The sequence below is a fragment of the Pristiophorus japonicus genome, chromosome 9, assembly GCF_044704955.1.
Source record: "Pristiophorus japonicus isolate sPriJap1 chromosome 9, sPriJap1.hap1, whole genome shotgun sequence".
Classification (NCBI taxonomy): Eukaryota; Metazoa; Chordata; class Chondrichthyes; family Pristiophoridae; genus Pristiophorus; species Pristiophorus japonicus.
In genome coordinates this window covers 103,812,044-103,824,301 of record NC_091985.1, presented here as the reverse complement: position 1 = coordinate 103,824,301, position 12,258 = coordinate 103,812,044, and the positions used below count along the sequence as shown (strand labels likewise).

The window sequence follows — 12,258 nt, the reverse complement described above, 5'->3', positions numbered from 1 at the left end:
CTTTGTTCCTCTACACCTCTCAGTGTCCTACCATTTATTGTGTATTTCCTTGCCTTGTTAGCCCTCCCCAAATGCATTACCTCACATTTCTCCTCATTGAATTCTATTTGCCACTGTTCTGCTGACCTGACCAGACGATTGATACCCTCCTGCAGTCTACAGTTTTCTTCCTCACTATCTTTCGGATGAGACGTTAAACCGAGGCTTTGTCTGCCCTCTCAAGTGGACGTAAAAGATCCTACGGCATAATTTCGAAGAAGATCAGGGGAGTTATCCCCGGTGTCTTGACCAATATTTATCCCTCAATCAACATAACAAAAACACATTATCTGGTCATTATCACATTGCTATTTGTGGGAGTTTGCTGTGCGCAAGTTAGCTGCCACATTTCCCACTTTACAACAGTGACTACACTCCAAAAAGTACTTCATTGGCTGTAAAGCACTTTGAGATGCCCGATGGTCGTGAAAGATGCTATATAATTGCAAGTGTTTCTTTTCTTTTTTTTAATCAACCACACGGCCAATCTTTGTATCATCTGCAAACTTCTTAATCATGCTCCCTATATTGAAGTCTAAATCATTGATATATGCCACAAAAAGCAAAGGACCTAGTCCTGAGCCCTGCAGAACCCCACTGGAAACAGCCTTCATGTCACAAAAACAGCCGTCGAACATTATTACCCTCTGCTTCCTGTCACTGAGCCAATTTTACATCCAACTTGCCACTTTCCCTTGGATCCCATGGGCTTTTGCTTTTCTGATCAGTCTGTCTAGTGGGACCTTGTCAAACATTGTTTAATTGAGGCCTTTTACTGTAAAGCTTCAGAATGAAGTTCTCCCGTTCACCCACATTGTGCTCTGTTTTCCATCAAGCAATGATCTGGTCTCTGGTTTCCATGGTAACACTGCCAGGCAACGCGTTCACTCTCCCTCCCCTGTGTCACATATTATGCGGTCCGGGGGTTGGACGAGGGAGACAGCAGCACGGGGACGGTAATAGCGGCGACACACGCGTTTTCCGGTTGTTACTGGGGCTGTGTCAGTGTCGCGGAAGTTTCATTTTCGGGTGTTTTTCCTTTGCTTAAAATCGATGGAGAAACTGCGGCGAGTTCTGAGCGGCCAGGAGGACGAGGAGCAAGGCCTGACGACACAGGTAAAGCCTCAGCTGCAGCGTTTACTGTGTCCGGCCTAGGCTTGTGTCACTTGGCTTTAATGTTGCAAGAGCACCGCCGAGCCCCGAGCCCTCCCTCGCCACTTCATTGCAGAAATAAAAAGAACATATATTGTTGGCAATGGTGAAAGTGTGAAGTGAAAGCGGTCATTGCTAGAAATATACAGCAAGCTTCTGAAATGGCGCAATCCCTCTCCCTCGCTTTAGATCTATTCCCAGCATTTTCTGTTTGTATTTCGTATCTTCCTAGGTTCGTCAGCAGAAGGTGCGTGTTTTTTTGTGTACTTTTACTATAAACTGTAAGATATTCGCCACTAATATCAATCCTTGGGTAATCGGGAAGTGGTGTACACCTGGAATTCTGCTAGTTATTTGGGAAAACTCGAATCCACCAGCGAGCAAATAGATGATCCGTGGAAGGATTGGATGCAATGGGCCTAATATGTGTTTTGTGTCATGCGTTAAGTGCGCTGGCCATGGTGACCAGTACTCAAATTGGAATACAACATTTCTTGTGAAATGAATGGTGTGTGTATATATATTTGTTTTTACAGTAGCCTTATGAAATCTATTCCCCTTCCCCTTTTGCACCCTGTATACCTTGCTCAAGAGGCTGCACACATTCTGCAGCTGAGGAAGTGAGCGACGAGCTTTAAAATTTCGGCAAATGCTGCTATTCAGGTAGCTGCAAGGAAACGCACACCATTAATCTGCGGATGATTTTAGTTTACATCCAAATTTACCCTTCGTCCTCGCAATATGGGAAGCAAACTCATTTAATCTGCATTCCTAGCTTGCCATATATGCAAAATACATATACCCGAGAATGTTTGCAGATTGTCTTTGCACCCTTTAATATACGTTCCATTTATTTTGTATACAATCTTAAATGTAAACTCCTAGCTTCATTGGGCTATTTTGCGACTGAGGGTTTCACATTTTAGAAACTGTAATGCAGCACTTTCTACTATTAACTTCCGCTTGTGGATCTGTTTTAATATGGTAGAAGTTAGCTTAAATGGTTGCTGGTCTTTAATATTTGCTGGTTTGGCAGATGTAGAAGTTATGGTTACTGTAATATTTGACAAGACATACAACATTGCTGGTTAGTACATTATGATGTCATAATCAGATTATGGTTTATTGAATTGAGTACTATTTGGTACATTCTATGTCTTTGTACATTATTTATGGTTGCGGTTAGAATGGCACTGAAAACAATAACATTTTGCAACATTTAATTTAAAATTATCTGTTGAGGTGTAAGCCATTCAGCTCCTCAAGCTTGTTCCTCCATTCAGCCAACTCATGGCTGATCTGTACCTCATCATTTACCTCTCTTTGCTCCACATCCTGTGATGCCTTTGCCTGCAAATATCTCGGTAATGCACTCTTTACGATGTGTATTTTTTTCCAGTACATTCACTTTATTCAGAAACACTTGCATTTATATAGCACCTTTCACAACCTCAGGACCTTCCAATAAATAATTACTGAGGCATGTGTGTACCCTGTATATGTAAAACACCTCGTGCGTAGATTTAAGTGCATATGATATTGCAAAATAAGACCTGAAATAAACCAAGGAACTCTTTACCGAGAGTTCCTTTGAGAGAAGCTTCATCTGTTGATTGAATCTCCATCACAATCCTGACCACAGACCAAGTGTTCTAAAGCAGGGGTTCTCAATCGGGAGTCCACGCCTTCCTAGGGATCCACGAGAAGATTTCAAGTGGTCTGCCAAAACTTATCTCGGTAAGTTTTTTTTTATCCAGCCCTATTCGCTACACATACATAAACCACTTACCACTTTTAATTATTAAATAAAAGAGTGGGAGTTATAACTTCTCTTCCGGAGGAGTAAAACCGGAGTTTTGGGGCTGGGAAATCTGTGAGTTCGTCCAGCGTTGCGTGGACTGAGGTAGTGCGAGCCAGCCTTTTAACCCTTTTCTTTCCCCTCGTACAGAGCCGCCATCTGTGTCAGTTGGAAGCCGTTTGCAGATTTGAAAAGAGAACGTTTAGTTCCTGTTTAAACTGGTGTTTGATATGGGGTGGGTGGGGGAGCCGTCAGTGGAGAGAGTGCCCGTGTGCAAAGTGGCCTTGGAGGGGTGAAAAGGGGGCAGAGAGAAAGAGACTTTCCATTCTCTAGGTCTGTGGCAGGGCCGTAATAATCTGGATTGGTGTGACTCCAACAACAACTTGTATTTATATAGCGCCTTTAATATAGTGGGGGGGGGGGGGGTAGTGGGGAGGGTTGTGGGGATGGAGGAGATTACAGATATCGGATGGGGCAAGGCCATGGAGGGATTTGAAAACCAGGATGAGAATTTTGAAATCGAGGCGTTGCTTAACCAGGAGCCAATGTAGTTCAGCGAGCACAGGAGTGATGGGTGAATGGGACTTGGTGCAAGTTAGGACACGGGTAGCCGAGTTTTGGATCACCTGGGAGTGGGTTGGAATAGTCAAATCTAGAGGTAAAGGCATGGATGAGGGCTTCAACAGCTGATGAGCTGAGGCAAGAGCAGAAACGGGCGATCTTACTGAGGTGGAAATAGGCAGTCTTAGTTACGCTGCAGATATGTGGTTGAAAGCTCATTTCAGGGTCAAATATGACACCAAGGTTGCGAACAGTCTGGTTCAGCCTCAGACAAAAGTTGGGGAGGGGGATGCAGTCAGTGGCTAGGGAATGGATTTTATGGCGGGGACAGAAAACAATGGCTTCGCTCTTCCCAATATTTCAATGTCTTCAGTCTGAGTTAATAAAATAGCTGAAGGCGTTATCACGATTTTCCTCATACCTCTGACTCAGCTTTATATAAATGGCCATGTGCTTCTCTGACAGGCGGATAGCTCCAGTCTGGGTGCTCGTGTTCTTTGAGATACCGTCGGCTATTGTGAGAGCGTTGCGGTCCTTGAGGAGGAGAGAGAGGGCTGCCTTTGTCAGTAAAGGATTTATAGCGATTTAGGTCAGATGGGTAAAGTTGCTGAGGGCCCTGTTTATTTCTCTCTTTCTCTCATGTGCCATCTGCCTCCGCCATCATTGGTGCTGTTAGCTCAATCATGTTGGGGTTTGCTATTGAAATGAGAGGGAAGTTCTGTTTCCGACATGGTGGATGTGGACCTGGAATTTTAGTCCAGTCTGACCGAATGTGCACAAAACGAGCCTGTAGTGAGCACTGTGCTTGTGCCTCCATGTTTTGGCAGAATTGTTGCTCCGCACCAGCAACACGTTTCACACTAAGTAAGTAAAACAAAAATAATAAAATATATATATTTAATTGTATAACTAATTTTTATTTAATTAAAAAAATACACCTGTTGTGTTACAGGGGCTCCGTGGAATTTTTATAACACGAGAGGGAGTACTCGGAAGTAAAAATGTTGAGAACCCCTCTTCTAAAGGGTGATCTAATCACCAGATAACTATACATGGTGATGGCTATTTGGCCCATCTTAGTTTAACCATGCAGAGAGATTCTAATATCCCATCATCGTAGCATCCAGTTGTTTCTTAAATGATGCCCGGGATCTTTCTTCCACTTTTCCTACACTTCAAAAGTATTTAATTGGCTGTAAAATGCTTTTGGGTGTCCAGAAATCGTGAAAGGCACTACATCAATGCAAGTCTACCTTTCTTTTTTTACTCTATTTTGAAGTTTATTTCATGCATTGATTACTCTTTGAGTAAGAGTTTACTGATAACAGTCCTAGTTTCAGTGAGCTTGAACCTGTGTCCCCTTGTTGTACTACCACAGTTTAATTTAAATGAACATTAATTTTTTTCTATATCCTAAACAATTTAGTAATCTCTATGATTACCTTTCAAAAAGGTTTCTAGGCTGAAAAGCCCAAGTTTCTCCAATTTTTCCTGATGGGGCTCGAGTGGAGCATAAACCCCAGTGTAGACTCGTTGGGCAAAATGGCCTGTTTCTGTGCTATAAATACGATATAATTCTATATAACTGACTCGTGACAGTAGAAAGCAGTCTGTGGCTCTTCTCTGCACTGTTTCAAGCACTTGAATGTCTCTCATTTCATAGCAACCAGAACCGGATGCAGTATTCAAGTTGGGATCTAATAAGACTACTACAATGTTTGATCACTACCTCCTCTAACGTATTCTATTTCGGCTATGTAGTCCAACAATCCTATTGGCTTTGCTTATTTCTGCTTTGCTTTGGTTGGACATAGGAGTCTTATTTAGGGTTGAATCTAAATCCAGTTCTGACAAAAGATCATCAACCTGAAACGTTAACCCTGTTTCTCTCTCTCTCTCTCTCCAGATGCTGCCTGACCTGAGTATTGTCAGCATTTTCTGTTTTTAGTTCAGGTTTCCAGCATCTGCAGTATTTTGCTTTTGTTTTTCCTTAGGGCTAGACTTTCCACTTCACATTGCCCATCTAAGGCCCATCTATCGCCCAAAACGGACCTCTGTCGCCCATTTTGAGGACAAAGTGGAAACTAGGCCCAAAACATCGCTGAAAAAACAGGTGCCCAAGTTTCGGCTCACTTTGCCGAAATGATCGCCCACACAAGGCCCATCCCAAGTTTCGGCACCTAGCATGCACTTCGCTGGGCTGATGCAAGGCCCAAAAGATCACTGAGCAATAATTGCACTACGGATCCCATTTTGAAGATTGGAGGAAGGGTGGAGGCAACAGAAAAAAAGGGGCTAATAGTTGTGAGTTATTTAGAGAGTTATTAAAAATAATTCAACTCAGAATATTAGATTAGGATATATATAATATATTAGGTATATAGGCATTTTTTTTGAAAAGTGCTTTTTTATATATATTTATATATTTATTTATTTTGTTGGGGCCTATTAGACTGACTGGTAGAGAGTGGTTTAATTTAATGAAAGTAATTATTGATACTGACGGGGCCTATGCTTTCCCTGCCATTACTTGTAACTGCTCACACACTGGTTACTGAAAGGATCAATCGAAGAGGTGTCAGAGTAATGCGTAGACAAAGACGAAGACAGAGGAGGCGACCGTACAGCCAATGAAGGTACTTGGAAAAGCAATCTAGCAATCTTACCTGAACATGTCTGAAAATGCTTGTCTTAGGAGGCTGCGATTCCGGAAGGAGGTCATCGATGAGATATGCCATCTCGTCAAGGGTGATCTGCAGCCTTCCAGCACCATCAGAATCGCACTGTCCATTGAGGTGAAGGTTACTGCTGCCCTAGCCTTCTACGCATCGGGATCTTTTCAGGTTTCAGCTGGCGACATCTGCCATATCTTTCAGCACGCTACACACTGCTGCATTCGCCAGCTGACTGAAGCCCTTTACACTCGCAGGATGGACTTCATAAGCTTCCCAATGACCAGGGAGGCACAGACCGAGAGGGCTTTGGGTTTCTACAGGCTATCTCAGTTCCCCAAGGTATAGGGAGCAATAGACTGCACGTACATTGCCCTGAAAGCACCCTTAAAGAACGCAGAGGTGTTTCATAACAGAAATGTGCAGCTTGTTGTCGACCACAACCAAACAATCATATGACAGTAAATGCTACATTTCCTGGCAGCATCCACGATGCGCACATCCTACATGAGAGTGCTATTCCTGACCTGTGACAATCAGCCAGAAGGTCACGGTTGGATGCTGGGGGGTAAAGGATATGGCCTTGCCAGTTGGCTCATGACCCTTCTGCGTAATCCCATCACTGAAGCTGAGAAGAGTTATAATGAAAGTCACATAGCGACACGCAACATCGTTGAAAAGACAATTGGAATCCTAAAGCAACGCTTCAGATGCCGATCATTCTGGAGGCAGCCTACAGTACCACCCTGACCAGGTCGCTGAGTTTATTGTGGTGTGTTGCATGCTGCATAACCTAGCTATAAGGAGAGGACCAGTAATGCCAGATCGGTCTGCAGGTCCACCTCCAGAAGGAGGGGGGGGATGGAAGAGCTGGCCGGTGAGGAGGAAGAGGCGGAAGAGGATGCAGGCGAGGACCTAGGGGAGCGCAATCAGCCTGGTGATCTAGCACCGGGACCATCACCACCCCCCTCCCGAAGACCAGTAGCCAGGGCAGTTACACGGCCGCTAAGCTGTTGCGTCAGCAGCTCATTCGTTCATGCAAAGCATTCATTATAATTGTGGATATTCAAATATTCATTTACAGTTAGGGTTAATCAAAAGTTTCATTTGCGTGGGGTTTCATTTTTGTCTTGCCTGCACTGGCCTGGCATCGGCATTAATGCTTAGTTTAAGTAAAGTACGGCTATAATAGACTGAACAAATAATGATGAACAACTGTAAATATGTTATGAAAATGTTATCCTTAATGTAACTGATGTAACTAAGAGAGAAGGCACAACAATTGTTGAATTAAAGAATTTTTTTTTAACACAACAAACTAATGAATTTTTAAAAAATTAGTTAACACCCTCCCACCCTTCCCCCAAACAACCATGAACAAAACACAATTTAACAATGCAAACACCCCCGCCTCTTTCTCCCCCTCCCAACTGCGGCCACGTTTCCCTCCAGGTCCTTTCCCACCCCGTGTTCTTATCCCACCTGCCCGTTTTGGTCTACGCAGACCGACACGAACACGTTGTGCAGCGTGGGACAGCAAGACTTCCTGCCGTGGTGGAGGTGAAGGAGTGGAAGCAGAAGCCTGAGGTTCCACTTCCGAGTCAAGAGGAACTATGTCCTCCGTACTCGCTTGCGTGCTCGGGGTCTCGCTGCGAGCCGACACAACACCTTTGGGTGCAGCGCCGTGTCCAGCCAGCAACGCGTGCCGAAGGGCGTTGGTTGCGGTGGTTTGCTCACTTATCGCCTCCAACGTCCCCTGTGCTATCTGGGTTTGCACGGAAGACCAGTTGGAGAAGGTCATGCTGAACTCGCTTCAGGTTGTTGGAAACTGGCTCCAGTTCGTGGAGAACTGGCTCCAGTTTGTGGAGAAACCCTCGAACCCCTGGATAAGGTCGCGACCGTCTCCCTGCACAGGGATATCAAACACTCTGTCTGCCCCTCCGAGGTAGGCGATTGCTCGCCTCGCTGATCCGACCTCCGTGGGGTTGGCGTGTGCAAAATGTCGCACCTTGGCGTTGCCACCTGCACACCGCTTGGTCCTGGTGCCTCATCTATCTCAATAGAGATGGCCGCAGGTTGTTTCCCCCACCCCCTAAAATGTTTATTTCCTCCTGCTCTTCCTCCACGCTGACTCTTGCCTCATGTTCCGCCTCTTCCTCCTCTGAGGTAGTTGATGGTGCAGAAGGAGTGGATGGCTCCACTGACACAACCTTAAAAAGACGAATTACATTTCTAAACAACTTATTAGGACATTAACGATGCTCATTAATAGGAAACATACATATCAATATTTTTCAATAACCCATAACATAATACTTTTCAATACCCCATATGCACAAGGGTTCACCAGGGCTGTCATGACATTATTCGTATATCAAGAGTACATCAAAAGTATGTTGCATTATAATTGCAGGACAATACATGCATAACTAAGAGAGATTTTTAAAGTGTCTTTAATAATGTTTGACACATTGCACAGTTCCCATTACTCACGAGACTCGAGGGTGGGTCGACCACACCACGGGTCGTGACCGAACGGCTGTCAGGTGCCACTAAAGAGACTGCAAGCTCCTCATATTCTGACAGTGGCTGTATACAAGCAGAGCCGCCGCCCATCGTCCTCTGCTCTGCGCGATTGATAGATATCTTCTGTAAATGATAAGAGAACATGACATGGCATAAGCTAATGGACTTGGTAATAAACATTTAAGAATGACAGATTTAAATGTTCGATTAGAAATTTGCATTGCATATGAACATTATTTCATAATATAAAATTCAACTTACTGTTAGGATGCATAAATTAATTTATAATTTAATACTGTAAAGAAATGACATTCAAGATTCCAATTAAAATTTGCGTGCATCATTAAAATATTACATATGTAACATTAAAATAGTAACATGCAACTTACTCTGGCTGTTGCCAACAAGCTGTTCCACCTTTTCCTGCACTGGTCAGGTGTCCGTATTTCATTTAATGCCGATGTAACGACATCGGCAATCTCCATCCATATTTTATGGTACGTACGGGGTGGAGGTTTTCCATGCCCAGCCCGTGTCAAGTCGACCCACCTGTCCCTTACAATATTCACCCTCTTCCTCTCACTATCATCTTCCATTTTAAATTATAAGTATATAGTACAATATTTGAATTTCAGAAATATTTTCACTAATTTAAGTTCAATAAAACACTAAAATATTTTTTACTACAAAGAATCGCAGCACTCCAACCAGCCCAACAAATCTCATCTTCCTCCCTTCCTTTATTCGCTCTGGTCTCTCTCTCTGCCTTCTGAGCATGTGTGATGACCCCTGACCCCTCAAAACGCAGCAAAGAAACTCAACCAAAAAATAATCCCACACATGCGCAGAATAGCGTTGCTAGGGAAGCTTTTTTTTAATTTCAGTTTTCGGTGGCCGATCGTGAGATTGCTGAAAAATCACCGTCCATGTGACATTGCCGGGGTAAGGCAGAGTGGAAAATCGCAAAAAAAAAATGGGCCTTGTGCTGGCGATCAGCAAGGCCGAGATGTCTCACATTGCTGGAACAAGGCCGAGATGTCCCACGTCGCTGGAACAAGGCTCATTTTTTGAGGCCTTAGCCACCTAGTGGAAAGTCTAGTCATAAAGTCTCGATCAGCTTCATCCTTAATTCAACACCATTTATGGATTATGCATGTTGTCTATTTTTTGCTTCCGATGTGCAAGACTTTACATTTGTTTGTATTAAATTTCATCTGCTGTTTTGCCCACTTGCATATATCGACCAACTCATTCTGTAATTGCTGATCTGCCTCTTCCGATTCCACTTTCGTTTAGTATCATCTGCAAATTTGACCACTTAGCATTGAGTTTTTGAATCCAGTCCATTTATGTAAATTAGAAACAGTTGGTTTTATCATTTGAAGATAGCTGTGACATGAATTTATTTTAATGTATACTGGTAACATGTAAATACTTAAGTTTCATGACACCATTATAAAAAACTGAAATTATTGTATGTTTGTGCTGTATCAGTACAGTAGGAGTGTCCTTGAGCTAGAATTTCCAAGAAATCCGCCAGCGCCAGATTGTTGCCTAAAATACCGCTAAGATTCTCAAATTATCACCGGCGAAATATTCCATTTAAAAAATTAAAAAATTAAAAAAATCTGCCCGGTGGAAAAAAAAATGGACCTTGCACCCTGATTCTCGGCGGAAAAATGAAATCTTGGGCCGATTGGGCGGTTCTTAAAAAAAAGAAAATGGCCGATAATTACTAAAATTTACACCGAGTTGGGCCTAAGAGGAGAAAACAATATTTTGTTTTAAAACGTAAAATAAAAAATCAGGACACCTTTTTCAGGACCTTTTTCACTTTAATCATTGTAAGAGAATTTAAAAATAATTAGTAAAACCCCATTAACTTACCTTTTTTTGCAGAGCTACTTGCCTACTGCCCAGCTCTGCTGCTGCTCGTGGGCATTTTTTTCCAACTTACCGACGGGTCACCGCTGAGTCAAAAATCGGGCGATGGCGGTCTATGGACGGTGCATGCTGGCGGTCCACTCCCTAGCGGTACTTCAAAACCGCCGGTGGAATTCAGTTGTGGAAGTTTTTGCCGACCCCGTTCTTGCCCAAAAGACTAATACCGCCGAGAAACCGGTCGGCAATGAAGTTGAAATTCTAGCCCTACAAACTTTCATAGATTCTTTTCTAGAAGAGAAAAACAATATTTTCTTGTCACTTAATTGCAGTAGGAAGTATTTCATAAAATATTCACTATGCCACTTAATATCTTCAAAATTAACTTTTTTTGTGGACAACCCATGGATCGTGTAATTGACTCTCCATGTGAGCTTGTATTACTTGCCTCAAACTTGCAGGCAAGAGATGGCTTGTGATTCTTAGTATTGGATGTGAGTGCACATTACTGAAATAATGCTGCGCCTTTTTTTTTTCAATCAAGTGCATTTAGCTACTTAGTCCTTGATTCACTACAATGCTTTTCCCCAAGATGGTTAATTTATTAATATTGCAGTCTGAGAAATCGAATAAGTGATTCCAGAGGGTGATATAAGCAAAGATCATTCAGCTTATTAAGCTCGGTCATTATGGCTGTTGCTACATTATAAGTCTTGAGATCAGTATCCTTAGGTTTGATATGCAGCTGTGGATCCAAGTTTAGCACCCAGTTGTTCCTTGCACTGATCTCAACAATAAAGGGGCTCTTGTATGCTCTTGTATACTTGAAGTTCTGCTCCCAGGCAGCTAATTTTTAATACTTGGAGTGCACACGATGAAATGTCCATTGGGCCATCTGGGCATTTGAAATGTTGTGGTGGTCCACCATGTTCGTTATACTATACCTGGCGTAAGGCACAAGCAGCGAGAGTCTGCACACCCGCCAGGTTTCAGTGTACTTGGGAGCTATATCGAGACATGAATTCCAGCCTGAACTGCCTTTTGTTGCGTGAATTTAAATCGAGCTTCTGCAAGTCCATTCTAATTAGCAGCTGCCTCACTGGGTGGCTGTTCACAATTTATATTAACGCTTTAGACTTTGGAATCAAAAACACAATTTCTAAATTTGCGGATGACTACAAATTGGTGGTAATCAATATTGAGGAGGACTGCAACAAATTACAAGAAGACATTAATAAACGTACAGAATGTGCATATAATTGGCAAATGAATTTCAACACCGATAAGTGTGAGGTATTACATATTGGTAACAAAAATAAGGAGGTCACATATTGGAAAGTAAAAAAACAAAATTGGGTAGCGAAGCAAAGGGATCTGGGAATGCAAATACACAAATGACAAAGTGATGCAGGATAATACCATTAAAAAGCAAACCAAGCACTCGGGTTTATTTCTAGAGATAGAATTGAAAAGAGAAGTTATGCTAAAATTATATCCAACCTTGGTTAGACCTTGGAGTACTGTGTGCAGTTCTGGTTGTCATATTATAACAAGGATATAGGAGCACTGGAGAGGGTGCAAAAAATATTTTACAAGTGTACCAGAAATAGGTAATAACTACACATCAGG

The 12,258-nt window shown here is 42.8% G+C and overlaps 1 protein-coding gene and 1 long non-coding RNA gene across 2 annotated transcripts in view; one reads left to right on the top strand and one right to left on the bottom strand.

Annotated features, from left to right (window-relative positions):
- Positions 1-891, bottom strand: part of LOC139273160 (uncharacterized) — a 40,766-nt gene extending 39,875 nt beyond the window's left edge. Inside the window, exon 1 of the long non-coding RNA XR_011595028.1 lies at positions 853-891. This is a non-coding gene — a long non-coding RNA (uncharacterized lncRNA). The remainder of the gene's footprint in view (positions 1-852) is intronic.
- A 78-nt stretch (positions 892-969) lies between these two features.
- The window catches only part of sft2d1 (SFT2 domain containing 1), a 143,113-nt gene continuing 131,824 nt past the window's right edge, over positions 970-12,258 (top strand). Inside the window, exon 1 of the mRNA XM_070889664.1 lies at positions 970-1,155. Within this exon, the coding sequence (XP_070745765.1) occupies positions 1,093-1,155 (63 nt within the window). The 5' untranslated portion in view covers positions 970-1,092. The remainder of the gene's footprint in view (positions 1,156-12,258) is intronic.